The sequence below is a fragment of the Ambystoma mexicanum genome, chromosome 8 (assembly GCF_040938575.1).
Source record: "Ambystoma mexicanum isolate Mex_15411 chromosome 8, UKY_AmexF1_1, whole genome shotgun sequence".
Lineage (NCBI taxonomy): Eukaryota > Metazoa > Chordata > Amphibia > Caudata > Ambystomatidae > Ambystoma > Ambystoma mexicanum.
In genome coordinates, this window is record NC_090929.1 from 137,550,135 (window position 1) to 137,567,342 (window position 17,208).

General features: G+C 45.2%; 1 protein-coding gene across 2 annotated transcripts in view; it reads left to right on the plus strand.

Annotated features, from left to right (window-relative positions):
* The window catches only part of SLC2A8 (solute carrier family 2 member 8), a 138,681-nt gene that overhangs the window by 87,471 nt on the left and 34,002 nt on the right, over positions 1–17,208 (plus strand). Inside the window, exons 11-12 of one of the 2 annotated variants that reach the window (XM_069609497.1) lie at positions 4,902–5,047; positions 5,890–6,056. In XM_069609497.1, coding sequence (XP_069465598.1) covers positions 4,902–5,047; positions 5,890–5,967 — 224 coding nt within the window. In that variant the 3' untranslated portion in view covers positions 5,968–6,056. Of the gene's footprint in view, positions 1–4,901; positions 5,048–5,889; positions 6,057–17,208 lie in introns of those variants that run through there. The other variant, XM_069609496.1, reaches the window with a different exon arrangement.

Sequence of the window (17,208 nt, forward strand, 5' to 3'; positions counted from 1 at the left end):
TACACCTCTCAAGCCTCCCGAGCCACAGACCGGCTCCCCTCCACTCCCTCCCGCCCGCTCCCTTCACTAGAAATATCTGCTTGCGATTGCACACTCTCCTCTCCCCGCTGGCCAGTTACGAGCCCTGCATCAGCGTGCGCAACCGTAGAGTTGAAACCAGGAGTCCCCCAAAGGTGATCCGTCACTGCAAAGCATATCGCGGCTCTGATGTCAAAGGCGCCCCCCCCCACACGCATAACTGCACTGCCTATCACTATCTCCATTCCCCCAATGCAATCTTGATTGTGGGGTCTTAAAGTCAACACAGCCTCAATGCCTCTGTCGTCCATGCCTACTACCCCCACTGCCTGCTATGCCTGGCACGAGACTCACAACAAAGGAGCAATGCATGCTGCACAGACCCAGGTGCACACGCCAAATGTTTATCCAAACCTAATGCCTGTATTGCTGCACTGCCTGTGCCTCCTGATGTGTATGCCCAAACATGCTGATATGTGTATGCCCAAACATGTTAACTGTACTGCTGCACTAGCCGAAATGATTGCTCTACACAATAACTCTGTGCCACCACCTGTTATTCCTCAGCCATCACCAAACACCACCTCACAGCATTCTGACCCTACCCTTAGGTGCGCACTGGTCAATGCACGCTCCATACCTGTGCATGCCCTTGACATTCACAACCTTATCATCAAAGATAACCTCGACATCCTAGTAGTCACTGAGACGTGGCTCAATGAAAGTTCAGGCCCTGCTCTTTCGCTAGCCATCCCTGCAGATTACACTATCTTTAGGAAAGACCGTACCAACCAGAGGTGGGGGTGTCGCCCTCATAGCCAGGGAAACCCTCAGCATCAGGGAAGCTCCAGGACAACTTGGGCACAACTGTGACTACCTCCCACTCAAAATCAAGCTATCCCACAATTGCACCATTACCATGCATATTGTGTATCGACCCCCTGGTCCTAGTACTGACTTCCAAGACTCTCTCATCCTCTCCCTGTCGGATAATATCAAAAAGACCTCCCAAATCATTCTCCTGGGCGATCTGAACCTGGGACTGACCGACACCAAGGATCACCATGCCAAAGCCCTCAACAAAGCTCTAACCACTTAAGGATTCGCACCAACCATCTCTGAGCCCACCCACATCAAAGGGCGCACTCTGGATCAGATTAACCAGCATAACTGTTCCATTCTAATCCCCGCCAACACCCCTATACCTTGGTCTGACCACCACTATATCCAATTCAATCTTGCCTCGAAAAAAAGGCAATCGCTCCCCACCACCCCGTGTCCAGCAGCATTCGCCAGGAGCTCTCGCAAACTTACAGCAGAAAATCTGGCACCATTTCTGATGGTGCCTGCGCTTCAAGCGCCTTCCTCTAATAAACCAGATACTCTAGCCAGCACCTTTTAAACACATCATCACCAAAGCAGTCGACGCCATCGCCCCTCTCACCTCAAAGAAAGCCAAAAAAATCAAATACTCTAATACTCGGTTCTCGAATGAGCTGCTTAAACAACGCTCAGAGAAAAGGTCCGCCCTCTCCACATGGAAAGCCAATCCCTCAATCGAACAGGGAGGCCTTCAAGGCCATCTCCAAGTCATACAAAAATAATGTCATCAAAGCCATGTCATTTAACTCGAGGATCAATGACGCCAAATCAAGCTCCAAAAATTTTTTCTCCATCTTCAGAGAGCTGGAAAAACCATCCACCCCCCCACCCACGCTCCTCAAGGATGAAAGTTGGTGTAACAGCATTCAGTCTGCCATGTTAGACAAGCTCAACACCCTGCAGACCAAAATCACTGGCCATTAAAAACATCTTAAAACTACTAATAGCCAGCCAGCACAGCCTAGTGCCTACTACCCCTAAACCTAAACCCTCTCCCCCATTTGACTTCAAAGATATCACAGAATTGGAGGTCATCGCCCTGCTCAAGTCCATCAAACCCTCTAATTGCAAGGGAGATGCCTGCCCACCCCAACTCATCAAAGACTCTGCTCCCACCCTTGCACCTTTCCTCATGGCCTTCATTAACTCATCCTTCCGGTGAGGTCTTGTTCCCAAAGATCTCAAAGAAGCCTGGGTACGCCCACTCTTAAAAAAGCCATCACTTGACCCTACCATCCCTGGGAACTATAGACCCATCACAATGGTCCTATTCCTGCAAAAAAATTCTGGACAAAGCAGCCTACATGCAAGTACAAAAATACTTGGAAGAGAACCGTCTCATAGGCCTGCGGCAATCTGGCTTCCGCCCACGACATGGCACTGAAACGGCTCTCCTTGACCTAAAGAACCAAATGGATGACCTTGGAGACATAGGCAAACCGGCACTGCTCCTGCTTCTCGATTTATCTGCTGCGTTCGACTTGTTCGATCACACCCTCTGCCGCCATCTTGCATCTGCTGCCAACTTCTCCCCCAAAGCCTGTGAATGGATTACCTCCTTTCTCCAAGAAAGGGCTATGAAAGTCTTCTCTGACTCAGCCTCTGCCACCCCCAGCCTCATCAAATGTGGAGTCCCACAAGGGTCATGTATAGCGCCAACGCTATATAACCTCTTTACTAGACCTCTGTTTAGCATCGTGGACTCCATGGGCATCTCATACACCAATTATGCGGATGACGCACAGGTGCTAATCCCACTCGCAGGTGACTACAAGACAGACATGTCTAATCTCACTAACATATACTCTACCATCCAATCATGGATGGCGGACAACTGGCTATGCCTCAATAGCGAAAAAAACGGAAATCCTACTTATCGGCTCACCCAGCACCTTGGGTAACCTCTGTCAGGACTACTCCTCATTCACCATTGACAACACACCTATTAAGGTATCTAACAACGTCAAAACACTTGGCGTCTACCTAGATTCGGACCTCACCATGGACAGACAAGTGAATTCTATTGCCACCTCATCAGCCTACTACGCCAAAATTATTAACGCAGCCAAACCCTTCCTATCACGACAGAATTGCCTTACCATTGCCAGGCCATAATTGGCTCCAGACTCGACTACTGCAACGCCCTCCTATCTGGGACCTCCTGCAAAAACTACAACTGACTCAAAACAATGCCCTTAGGGCAGCCACTGGAACCTCAAGGAAAGAACGCATCTCTGAAATTAGGAGGCAGGTCCATTGGCTCCCTGTCAAACGGAGAATCCTCTTCAAAACACTTTCCCTGCCACACAAATGCCTTCATGATCTTGCTCCCCCATATCTTGTCCAGAGAATTGTCAAGCACACCACCACAAGACCTCTTAGGGAGAGGTACTCCAACCTGATCCTCGTGCCCAAGACAAAAAAGGCCCGCGCAGGGGCATCAAGCTTTCCCACGATAGCCACCACACAGTGGAACACCATTCCACCCCACCTAAGAACGATTGAGTCTCACCAAGCCTTCCGCAAAGCAATCAAAACCAAACTCTTCATATGAATACCAACTGAAAGTTCTCTTATGTCCGCCTGAATCCGTGTATGTATGATTGACTTATGTACTTGCAACTAAGAGACCTCACGGTCACGTGTAACCATCCTAAAGCAAAATGTTTGCTACACTTTCATGAACCCGCGCCACGATGCCTTTGGGCTGCATGTGCGCTATGCAAATGCAAATAAATAAAATAAATAAATAGATTCCGGTCATGAATAAGTAATTTGTGTTGCTTATTCTCCCCAACCCTTAGCATTATAATGTACAAAGAGTATATATTTTTCAGTAGATCTGTCCAGTGTTTTTTCTTGGAAGAGGCGAGTCGGGGGCCTGGGGTGGGAGGGGGGAGGGGCTCGCTGTTGGGCCTAACCACCTCACCACCAGCCTTCCTTCCACCCTTGAGTGAACAATGACTACACTGCCATAGTAAGCAAGTTTGGTATATTGTTTGGTTGGAACCCTCTATGTGGAGTGCTGTGGAAATATCACCTTGCACATTTCTACCTACAGAGTCTCCACTCTGCTTGATGGCAATCTCTGACCTATATCCAACAGCGGGGGTTCTTCATAGACCTGACTGTAGCACTGTAAATCCTGCCATAAACTGATACATGTCTTTTGATCCACATATAAAAAGGTTTTTACTGCAACTGACCATCCGATACTGATCGCATGTCCAAACAGATTGTCATTAGACATCTACAAAAAATACTGTTAACAGGTTGTCCCCTCTAGATCGACATGACCAATGGGTCGTCATATGACCCAAAAATAAAGTTTAAATGCTGCACTCCTCTGCGTTGCCTGGTCCTCCTGAATGAACTTTTCTCAGTTCAAGTTGTTCAGCTTGCCTCACCCCCGCCACATTAACACTGTGCACATTAATGGAGTTATTCTTTAATGGTGGGGGTGGGAGAGGTTCTCCCCTAATCTCATGTGTTTGCCTTCTGCTTTGCTCTATCCAATGGAAACTCTGCCCACCACATTTCACTTTAATTATGTTCTCTGGGCTGTGGGTGCTGAACCCCCTGAATCCTAACCCCTTGTTCTGTGCTGCAAGACAATCAGTTGGTCAAAAATATGTGCATCTAACACCACATGAACCATTAAGTTAAGTATTCCTGCTGTAGATGTAAATTGACTCATTTTTGCAGACCTCTAAATGAAGATTAACTTCGTTGTGGGCATTTTCCTTCCCTGAAATATAACATTTGGTAATTCTGTTGTGTATTAATTTTAGAACATGTATACCCCAAATTACTATGATTCAATTACATTTTTCAACAACCAGTATAAATGTTTGAATTTTTAGCAAGCCAGGTTGATTGAAAATTGCCGTTTTAAGGCCATGCATATTTTTGGGCAATTTATTTGGGGCTGAATGCTTGTTTTTCTGGATTTGGGAATGTGTTCCTGTAAAACGCTTCCTTTTGCTGTTTGATCTTTGTAGGTTTTGCCATTGGCTGGGGCCCCATCCCATGGCTCGTGATGTCGGAGATATTTCCAGTGAAAGCCAGAGGCGTGGCAAGTGGCTTTTGTGTCGTCACAAACTGGGGATTCGCCTTTCTGGTAACAAAGGAATTTCATGATCTTATGGTAAGTGTGACCGAGGATCAGACATCTGATTTGGGAATGGATGGCTTATCAATGGGCCTCATTCCGAGTCTGCTGGTAACCCTGCTAGTGCTTGGCTTCTGACTTCCTGGTGCCACTGGGCTATGCCAAGTCTGGCGGCCGGGACGTCAGACGCTGGCAATTTCGTTAATCCCCATTCCCATAAAGTCCTCTCAGTCTCTATGGGATTGGGGGCACTGGAGCACTGCCACAGTTAACATTGATGCCGCTGCTCCTGTGACTAGTCTGCCTACCGTGGCCGCTGCGCCCGGCAGGGTCAGACTTTTCTGGCACAGCGGTTCCGGCAGGCACACTTGCAGTTTGCCATTGTTTCTGGAGCGGCAAACTCATAATGAGGCCCATTGGTATTTCAAACACAGGTAAAAATGTAATTGCTTTTAATGGCCGTTTAGTTCTGAGCCAGTATCGATCGAGATTTGATGTGGCTATTTTTTAATTTTTAAACTAAAAAAATAGGCCAATTTCTTGTCTACCAGAAAGATGGGCAAAGAAACATCAACTCTCTTTTGAGGCCTTGAGATTATGTCAGTCTCTTAAAACATGTGTTTTTTGTCAGTCTGTAGGACTCTTCCTTCATTCCACATGGCCTTCCGTTGTTATTGCAACGTTTCTATTACTTTGCACTGTCTGCTTATTCCTTTACCCCATTGACCCTCATGATTTAGTCTTTTCTTCGGTTGATGGTCGGTGATTTTATGGAAACAAAATTGAAAGGCTTAACACCCATGAGATCTAAAGAAAAAAGACATATTTTATGCATGTTACTAAAAAAATGCATGTATTTATTTATTTATGGTCTTTAGTTAATAGCTTGTACTGCTGCAAATCCACATCACAGCGCCGAGGCAGAAGTGCATGAACAAGAAAAGAAGGGAAGGTGAGGGAGGCTGAATTGTCAACAGAAATCTAGCTCCTGAAGTCAAATGAGTGGTTTTTCCAGCTCAACGTCCATAGTTGGAGAATAAAATGTAGGATCCAAGAGTCTTTTTTTTAATTTCTTTTATTTTTTAAACCCTCTTTATCTAATCTGGTTGGAGAAAGAGATGGAGCGGGGGAAGAGTTCCAGAGTGCGGCCCTTCAGGTATGAGAAACTTCACCCAATAAACATGGATTTTGACTTCCACTTAGTGATCAGGTTTTAGGCATTTACCCTTAGTTCAATACCTTTTGTAAGGTAAAAAGAGATGGGGCCACGTAGGGCTTTGAGACAAGCAAATCATCTGCTTTCTCCGTGTCCAGTTTCCCATCTCCTGATTGATCATGTGAATCTGGAGCAGTCTTTGATTTTTGTTTCTGATCGGAATTAATGACAACTTAAAGATGGAACATTTTACAGAATCAATGCTTTTCTGTATATAAAAAAAAACAGCCTCCCGATAGACCTGTTTTAAGGACTAACCTCACGCAACCCTAGGTTCGGGCAGCCTGTCGTTTCTTAAATGTAATTTATTGGAGTTTACCCACTTGTTTTCCAACAGGTTCCTAAGCAATCTGGAAACTGGTTAAAATATTGAAAAAGCACAGATCATTAATTGCATCATATGCCGCATCTCATACCCTTCATCACAAGCAATAACCTAATTTCCACTACACTCCTTTATCCTCACTCAGCATATCCATCAAAATCCATTTGACCAGTTCGTTACGAACTATACTAGGAACAGGTCCAAATACATAACATGTTTGGGCATTACTTGACAACTGTCTCAACTGTCATATATTTTGGTGGGAGGTCAAAATAATACAGGAGAAATCTGTCCTTGTCAGTGCTGGTTCACTCGCACTGCGGGTGGTTAGATCGCTAGCCACGTAAAGACAACTAAGGTAGTTACCCCATTTTTGTTAAGTTACACACATTTCTGACATGAGCACATTCTTAGCTAACCCCTGTATTACTGTGCATCTGAAGTACTGCTGTTATTTGTAGCAATGGCTGCTTGTAGTACCTCTCGTATCCTGCTTCCTTCTAAACATTTTGTGGATGTGATCAGTGCCTTATGTGTATTTTGTTCACCTCTCTTCCGCTCCCAGGTGCTTTTAGGGAAGTCAATATATTGAGGCTCATTACGAGTTTGGAGGCCCAGGACGAAAATGGAGGTGATACAGTTTACCTACATTTTTGCTGGTTATTACCTCCTTGAAGTTGGTGGCAACTCCTCCACTTTATCTCCAATGATTGGCAGTATTGCCATCCGGTAATACCAGCAAAATTCCCCAATGGAGCCTGTGGACTCCATTAAGGGGGATTTACACCGGCAGAACTGCACTTGTAATCAGATGGTATTACCGCCTGTCGTATTGCCTCCAGTGGTAATCCCGCCTTATCAAGTGTTGTGAGCCACAAAGGCAAAGGGTTTAGTGACGTGGGGACACAGCAAGTTTATCAACAGTGTATATGTTTCTATTTGCATGCCGGAGGTCAAGGTTTCTACAAGCACACTGCTAAGAAAAGGAAAAAGGGATTTTTACATTGTGGGAATAATTGTATCTTCATCAAAGCAGCATCACCTGGCCATTTAACAATTATTAGCCAGGTTTGTGTTATTAGCGACATTGCCCATTAAGAGTGGGGCTAACGACTAAAGGGCCCGTATCTCTTTCCAGGTGCATACATAAATCAAAATCCTGCTCTAATTTCCAAGCCAGAAGGTGTATCCCTAACCTTGCAAGCTTGGCCACCTGATATAGTTCATAATAATGTTTTTCCAAGGGGGCTTTTTTTGGCTCAAATTGTTTATTGAATTCACTTAGCAATACCAAAAAGATCCAACCATCTGTGATTTGTTGGTCATCTGAAGTATTAATCTAGGCTTCCAAGCAAGTAAGCAATCTGGAGCCTTCAGAAACATTAGGACCCTATGTGATGCTGGAAATGCCTCCCTGTCATTTGTGTTCTGTATTGTTTTCTGCCCAGGAGTCCATGTGGGACTCCTGACAATGCAGCTCTTCCTGTTTTTGGTTTGGTGTACAGAACCATGGGATACCCTATGGCACCCATGGGTGGGGGGGGATACAACCCTGTGCCCCTAGAGTATGTGTTTGGGCAGCTCTATGCTGAATTTGACAGGTGCTCTGAGTATCCTCCATTTTGGGATACCCAGGCCCTGCCATTGGAATCAGTTGATTCCTGATAGGAAACAAGATGGCCCCTGTGGCTTCTTGCTTTCTAGTGCCTGTTACCTTGTTTTCCCAAAGTCACAGGAAGCCTTGACTCTGTCCCTTCCCCCTGACTGGCTGTTGGGTGGAAGTTCCATATATGGTGTTGTTGTGAAGTCCAGGTCAGACTGGCTGGAGCCTTCCCAGTGACTGTATGTTGTGGGTACACCCTGTGGGTGGGACCTGGATGAATGGAGTGTGTGACCAATATGCACTTCCTGTTGTGACTGTCTGGTTTCTCGTATGAAAGACAGACTGAGACAGCCCTGCCCGAAACTGGTATGAATGCTCTGTGTAGTGTTGAATTGCTGGGTACTTGCCCCAATACACATTCTTTGTTGTGAGTGTCTGAGAGGGAGGAGTATGGCCTGAATGCACTGTATGAATGCCCATACATTGGGTGACTGACTGCATGAATGCCCTTCTGTATGATTGGCTGCTGAGTGTGACCCAGCATGGGAATGAGAGGCAGAATAGTATATCTGGGGACCTCTCACCACTGGAAATTGTTCAGAAGATGTGTCTACACTTGAAGAGTAACTGGAACTTCTGATCCTCGATGCCCAGCTAGAAGAACTGCTGCTGCATTTGCTTCGACCCGATCCGAAAGCTGCCAAGTTCGTCGAGGACTGATCCGAGAGAGGACCTGGATAGGCCCCCTCTTCCCATGCTCCGAGAGACCATCAAGCACCGGTGACCTTCGAAAGGCTGCCGACCGGAGACGGGGACCGCTGAGGAGAACAAAGTGAGGCACCCGGACATCGACGCCGTTGAAGTCCATTGCCGTCGACCAGGGTTCGGAGTATTGGCGTAACCGCTGGAGGCACGTCGAAGCCGGGTTGCCCCAGAAGAGGGTACCATTTGGCGCTGTGCCGCCGACGACCAGAGCTGTCCGCTCCTTTGCCTAAGACTGTTGGACTCCCATGTCCGCACCGATGACCGCTTTATCCTGCCGGAGAAAGTCGAGGACGCCGAGGAGAATCCGCCGGTGGGTTTCCGGCCACCCAAAGACCACAAAGACTTCGATGACTCAACGCCCTTGTTGGGCCACAGTTCTTCAGAAACTCTTTGCGGTCCTGAACTAGCAATCGCCGAGGTGCCCCGCACACCTTATCCTCGCAGGACATCACCGACGAGCACCGCCTGGATCGACGCCGTGGCCTCGGCACCCCCAAACTTCTCATCAATGCCAAGTTTACCATCTTCGATACCTCTCGACGATCCGTGGCTCCTGCTTTTAAAGGGAGTCACTCAAGAAGGATCCATCAACGCTTCTTCGAATAACTCTGCTCCACCAGGTACATTCTGGGGGTAAAAACATTATAGGAGGGAATAAGACCATTGATCAATATATGGACTGGGCTTGTGCTATATCTTTATTTTACAGGTTGCCCAGGTGGGGGGGATCTCCACACAACTGTGTCTAGGTAACAGAGCCAGTATTCTGCCAGTTGTTTCAACCATCTTGCTTTCCTTCCTATGCCTATTGCTGGTTTCCTTTTTATTGATCTGTGTGACATTTGACAGTATAGTTGATGCACTTTAATGAAGTCTGATAATATTTGTGGTACCACTTTAGAACTGTATATATTTACCATTGTTGATTTTCTGAGCACAAAGTGAGTTATAGTGTACATAACCTTGAATATTAATTATATAAAGACTGTGTTTTCAGTAATACAGTGTGTGGACATTGCTTTGTGGGGATTTGGGGGACTACACTATACTTAAGAACCAGCCTGCATCACCTCCTGAGAAGCTAGGCCTTGATTGCTCGACCACGCACCAATAATAGAGAATCTTGGCTGGGGTCCTCTGTGCCTCTCCTCGACCATATAGAGAGCAGAAGTACAGACGCCCCCTCCAGTCTTTACACCCTATTATACACAAATAGGGTAAATAAAACATGCTCATTTGGATCCAAAACCTTCATCCCCTAAACATTCTTAGCAGCCACGTCAACCCTATCATGTAGGGTTTAGTCAGATATCAATCCACATTTTAAGCCCCCATTTGGTCACCCCATTCTGCTTTTGTCTGACTGGGCTATAGAAATGGGCATATCCAGGTTTAAACACAGGGCCCTAGGCCCAAGTTACTTGAAATCAGATAACTGCTCCAATAAGCAAATTATCCATCCATATCAGAAGCTCTATGGGTTAAACCGGTTATGTTTCATGACCTGATATTGAATCTTAACTTCTCCCAGGGAACCTTGATCCCCTGTTACCCCACCTCCCCACGTTGTTTGCAAGTTCTGGGTGGAAGGAGGGCAAAGGTTGTCTTTCTCAATCAAATAAATGGTGATTGTTTTTAGGGTCCCTCCCTGCCTCCCTTGTTGGCTGGTCTTCCCTATGTGGAAGTGATGATTGGGTAAGATGATACCTTGCAAAAACATTAATGACACACTGAAGTTTTCATGACAAGGTTTCTTTCATTGCATGCCTGCCCTTAATGGGGTAAGTACCCTATACTAAATGAAACCAGTCCTTTATCAATTCAATGAGGACCATTTTGATACCATCGGGATCAGGCAGTCTCTTAACACTTAACGTGCTACCCCAGTGAGGTAAAGCAAACCCTTTTCCTGTCTGATACAGTGGGTGAACTTCTTAAGAGGCGCATCCCCACACTGTGTTGTCCCCTCCATTTTCAATTTGGGGACGTCTTTTCTATAAACTATATTGACAACTTCTCTCATCCTTTGAACATCTGCTTTTGGTTTAATACTCATGTTTAGGGCCTAGCTGAACCAGTTTGGCAGAACCAGCATCCGAGGGGGGGCAGGCTTTCTAAGTGGATGCAAACCTTCATGTGTACTAGATATGTAGCCGGGTGATTTTTGTGGACACCTACTGAGCAATAGCCGACAAATGGGGTTGTATGTGGGCTCGGTGTATAGACCGTGCTGACTAGTGGCATAAATGGAGGACCCCTTTGTCGGCAGAAGATTTGCTCGACTGGTGCTAACAGGATGGATCATGCACTCTCTGCCCTGCAGCCCTGCCCCTTGCTCACCTGCCTAGAGTAATTTATTTAGGCCCTCCAATTCACCATTTAGCTCTGACATCAGGAAACATAGTGACATAACTTTTTATTGCAACTTGTTGATCACTAACCATGTCCCCAAACTCTTTTGGCAGCAAGTCTTCACTGTAGAAATGCTCTGAGGTGCAGCTACTCCAGCATTGCCAGTACCCCTGTTGTGGGGACACTTTCCATTAATGGCTTCCCCACTGTCCCCATTGTCTGAATCAATGTGGTGTAAATAGGAACACCTGTTGGAACCTTCAATGCCCTGGCCAGTTGCTTAGTACTGCTGTGGGGCGAAGTCTCACGCAGATCATGCATCAAGCGGGAGGTCCCCGGGACAGGCATGCACCCTGTCAGTAACAACCTTTGTTGGTCCATGGGTAGGCTTATTTGCTGCCCGAGTTATTGAGAATGGTATTAGTAATTGTATTAGCATCATGCCTGTGTTTTGATGTTCACATGTGAGGCTCAGGGCAGCCTGGTTGGAATGCATGTAGTTTTGAAAATTACTGTTGTCTAGACTGAACGGGCTGTATTGCATTGCCTACTCTGGCCTGCTCTGTCATTTTCTTTCTTTCTATGTCTCTACTCTCATTGCCCGTTCTCAGGTGTGTGTCCTTTCAGGAACTGCTTTCCATACCAGATGCTCTTGTCACAGGGGACTCCTTCAAATTTCTGGGGAATTCATACATCTGGGATGTTTTTCTTTATTAAAACCTTTTACTCTGTTATCGGTGCTATAGCTCTTGCTATGTGTGACTTCTTTTTGCTTTGTGGGAGGTGGATTTGTCGCAATCTTTTTTTTTTTTTGAAACTTTATTTAGAAAAAGAAAAGGCAATAACATATTCACAAAAAATGACATACAAATTCACAGAAACATCAAAAACGAGTATTTTTAGAAACAAAACCCACCCTAACCCGCAGTTCACATCTCATTACCTATAAAATCAAATTCAATACAGTTCCAAAATTGTCCCCCATATTTTTGCAAACAAACCATTCTTGCCCTGTTTCCTATATATACGTTCCTCCATAGCTGCCAAATCTCACATTTCACTTAGCCACAATTCTTTCTCCAGTGCAGCAACAGATTTCCAATTTCTAAGGATAATTTCCTTACCCACTGCAGCTCCTCTAAATAACATTTTTTTTTGGCATTGAGAGAGATCATCCAAGTTGAAATCGTTCCCCAGAATTATTGTCTCGAAATGAAAATCAATTGTCACATCCAGGATTTCTTCACAAATTACACCTACATCGTTCCAGAACCCTCGAACCTTCACACAATCCCACAACATATGCTCCATCGTACCATAATAATTATTTAATATTGGCGTTCAAACAAACCCTAGAAAGTAAAGCGGAAATTGCCAAAGGAGATTTACTCTTTCTGCTCTTGGAGCACCTCTGGCAGGTCTTTGCTCCTTGCTCACCGAACCCCCACCCCTGCGGCTTTGCCGTGGGCTTGAGTGAATGAATGGTCCGAGTGAGCAGGTCAATGGAAGGCCTGATTCTGGGTCCTATTGCTAAACCTGCTGTCCAAACTGTGTTGCACCCGTTTCCACTGGCCAGTGGTTTAGGAGCGTGCAGGAGAGGGTGAAGGTAGGGTACAATTGCCACCAAATGAGGGGCACTGTGGGTCCCTGCCCATTACTGCTACATCAGCAGAGCTATTGGTGGTAAATACATTGAACAAATAGTAAATGAATTTTATTTACATAGAAACTCGATGCAATGAGTGGGGTGTTGATACTAGTGTACCCAGTGTTCTAGAAATTACTTTCAATATTATGTTGAGATTAAGGTGAACTCCTCTCCAATATTTTGCCTTGGAACAGGTAGAAGCACATTTCTGCTTAATGGAATGTACAGTAAAAACGTGATATCTGACTTTGTATAAGTCATACAAGGAAGCTGATTTAAGCCATTTTTTCAAAGCTGTTGTAATTTGTACCACAGAAACAAAAATGTGAACTTCCTTTCAACTAAAGGGCCAACACAAAGACAGTCAATAGCAGCTGACTTTGCACTATTTCACTACATTATTTAGCAGAAATTGACTAAAAATGAATTAAATATATTGATGCAGTGTTAAATAAATCTACATCCTTTTCCTGCTCCACAGTGTGTAGTGCTCCATGTAACTGGTATACGTTGCACCTATATCAGAATCCAGCCATTTGATGGCAGTATACTCCCAGTATGTTTTCTTTATGTTAGTTATTCTCTTCTTTGACCTGATCCCTGGAGCCTCAGACTCATTATACAAACTTTAGCGGTTGAGTGGATACCCAGTGGAGGGCAACTACAGGCTTTTAGGTGTTGCTTGCGACACCTATAGGCTAAACCTATTGCATTGGGGTACAGATGAGAAGGCATACGAGGAAGAACACACATCTAGTAGATGTGGTTTGGTTATTTGCCCACTCTGGTTTTAGTCATGCTTAGGGCATGATCTCGGAGCGATATCTCAAGCCATGTAATGTGTAGGGCAAGTGGTAACACCAAATGTAATTGAAAAAACTGTCTGTATGGACGTTTTGTTCAATTGGGGTGTTAACAATTAGGTCGCGGCTGAAAATACCGAACATGAGGAGCAGGGGCTCTGAGGGTGTTCCCCCCACTTCCCATGTCCAGTATTTTGGGGGGTTTATAAAGAAGGGAAAGGGGGGATCCTCTTTGTATTTTATAGAGGGGCCTGAGTCTGGAGGACGAATTGATATTGGAAGAGTTTGTTAGGATGGCCCACCTCCCTTGTGAGATTGTGGGTAAAGAGGGAGGGAACTAGTTGCATCTACAAGAAAAAAAGGAAACCAGGGTTGGGCGGAACAAAATGCCCCGTAAGAGGGCACACCAAAAATATGAATGGGTCGCAAACATTAGAGGCTCGAAACTGACATTTGTACGGGCCCCTATCCCTCACCAGGACGCGGGAGAGTAAAGAAGGCGGAGCACCAACCTTGGAGACTGCGGGTCCCGTTCTACAAAAGTGAAGTGTCGTCCATTTTTAGACAGAACATCACAAAACCACAGCAGGAAACATCCTCCCCTGTTAAACTGTCCTGCCCACCTCTGATGCTGTTTCTCATTTCAGGACTGGCTTTCTAGTGCTATGGCCGACGAGGTGTCTGCATTTGTCATTTCTACAGTGGAACTGCAAGGCCAGTATTCTGGTCCCCTGAACTCTATGAAGAGTGTGCGGATCCAGTGTGCAGACCACACTCAGATATTTTTTAGAGTGGGGGACTCTGGAACTAGTGAGGGGAACTTGGCCCCCTATTATCCCCACAGCAGTCACAGCCCCCCCCCCTCCAGCAGTCACAGGGTGGTAAAGGGGCCCACGAAGAATGAAGGCAATGGTGTCCCTCATGAAAGATGTAACAGGTTTCTAATGGAATGTGTCTTCCCAGGAGGAGACAATCTAATTATGAATAGAAGCACTATTCTGTCAATACTCCACGAAATGCCAGCATTAAGCATTATTAACTCCGGGGACATTACAAGAGTGGATTTAATCTCAGACAACACAGTAGACAGTGCAGTGATCGATATCCCCTCTATCCTTGTCCGTAACCATCTGCTGTCCCCCATTGACTGTCCAAGACAGAGGTTTTAATGTGAGTTTCTTTAATGGCTATCAAATTACCACTGCCTGTCTTGGGCTGACAGGTCCCAGTAGAAGTTGCCTGTCGGAACACAAAACCCATTCTCGATCATGCCAACCCTTCAGAGAGGGGAAACTGGTTTTGGGCCTCAGAAATGACCACAGATAGTGATCCAGAGAGCTGTACTGACAAGATGGGTTTTTAGTGGTGCTTGTTGGAACTCCTGTGGCTTCAAACTCCTAGCTAGTCGAGGAAGTACCATTGAGAAACTGGGTGACATTGAACTAATTCTGATCCAGGAATTCTTCCTGACGGAAAACATCTCCATTGACTTATCAATGCCATTTGCTGGTATACAATGAAACAATGTGCTTGGGAGGCCTTGGGTAGGGGGACAACGGTGGTGGGGGCTGGGGTCTGTTGATAGCAACAAAACAAGCGTGGGCCCATCAGTCAAACCTTTTTCTCCCATCCCCCTTGTAGTCATTTGTGCGAATTAACACACAATGCAATTTGGGTTAAATATTGATAATCAGTTTATATAATAATTATCGGGAAATGGGGCAGGATGTGTTAATAGAGAGGTTGGAACATACTCTTACGCACCATTAGTGTGATGAGGGCCCAAATCGTTTTCTGTCAGCAGGTCACTTTAATTCAAACTGTCTCAGACACCATCAGCCTAAAAAACACATTTGAGGTAAGGGGAGTGAAATGAGTCCTTTTTGAGGCAATGGAATTGTACTTTCTTTGAACGGGAATGTGGTGGGGGATTTATAACGAAACACCATTGTGGTGAGCAGTATTCAGGGATTTACTATATTTTTGTCTCCCCGTGGATGTTCCAACAATGTGTGCACTTTGGCGGCGTGAATGCAGAACCTAGTGACCATTGCGTATTGTGGGGAACATTTGCATGCTCATACTCCGGTGACGGAGGAAATGGGGCCCTGTGTGTGAGTGAACAGTATTACAAACAGACTAACCTGGAGTGATAAGAACATGACTAGGTTTATCAACCTGTTCACTGTGGCATGGTATAGTAGGGGGAGTGATGTTTTCGATGATATGGCTCTTTATGACTTATTTGCCAAAATACTGTATGATAATATCCAGAGTGTTCGAACCTCTGGATTATGTGCCATTACAAGAAGGGGTGCTTATGTGTCAGAAATGCAATAACTTAAGCAAGAGATGCAAGCTAATATTAGATTTGCTAAGAACGCAAATATAAACACTCTTGAATGTCTAACCATTATAAAAGAGGTAAAAAGGAAATATAAAAAGAAACTGAAAGGCACCAGAAAGCAGAAGAGTATTTTGAATAGCATCTTGAGAAAGTCAGAAAACAATTTCTGGTAAATTCTAAACAAGCGATACACTCCCAAGTCAGACTCCTGGAATGCCCCATTTACAAAGAAGTATGAATTGTCCATTTTACTGACCTATATTGATCAGTAATACCATCATGCCTGCCTGCATGTAGTGTGGTTTTATGGGACCTTAATTTCAATCAGGGGGATATTGAGCAGCTGATTCAGAATCTTAGTCTAGAGGCCTTGGATCCAGTGGCCTCAGTAACGCGGTCTTAAAGATGAATCCCCCTTTCTGGGCCTCCTTATTGTCTGGACTGTTTAACTCTGTCCTCCTCCATCAAAGGTTTCAAACTCCTGGCACACAGCTACAATTGTGCCTCTATTTTAAAAAAAGGTGACCAGTATAGCCCCTCAAACTGCAGGCTGAACGCTCTCCTAGACGGGGACTCCAACATGTTTACATCTCTGGTCTTGGCTGAGCTATCCTCATGGGTAGTTGGTGCAGGTGTCCTCAAGCCAAACCAAATTGTTTTAGACAAGGGGTTGCGACCAACAGCACAGGCTTTATTATTGAGCATTTGCAGCAGGTTGTTTTGCTGAAGCGTGTTTCAGAGATTTACATCGTCTCTATCAAGTTGTCTATGGCATTTGATAGAGTTGAGAGAAACGTGCTTTGGTCTAAATTAAGGAAATTGCAGATTCCTAACCATCTGTTGTTAATTTTGATTAAATTACACTCTGAAATGACACTAAGAGTGAGATGAAGCCAAGGGGGACATTTCAAAGTCTCCCTTATTATTTAATATCTACTTGTCAGACATTTGAATGGAACTGGTTGACAGTGTTTAATTCCCCAGCCATGTTTGGGTATAAAATATTATGGCTTACCTACGCGGATGACATCCTGCTTTTGGACCATTCCAAGGTCGTCATTCAGCACCTACTTTTTTTGGTCACTATGTAAGGGAAAATGCTCTGACCATTAATACTCCCAAATCAGAAAGGATGGTA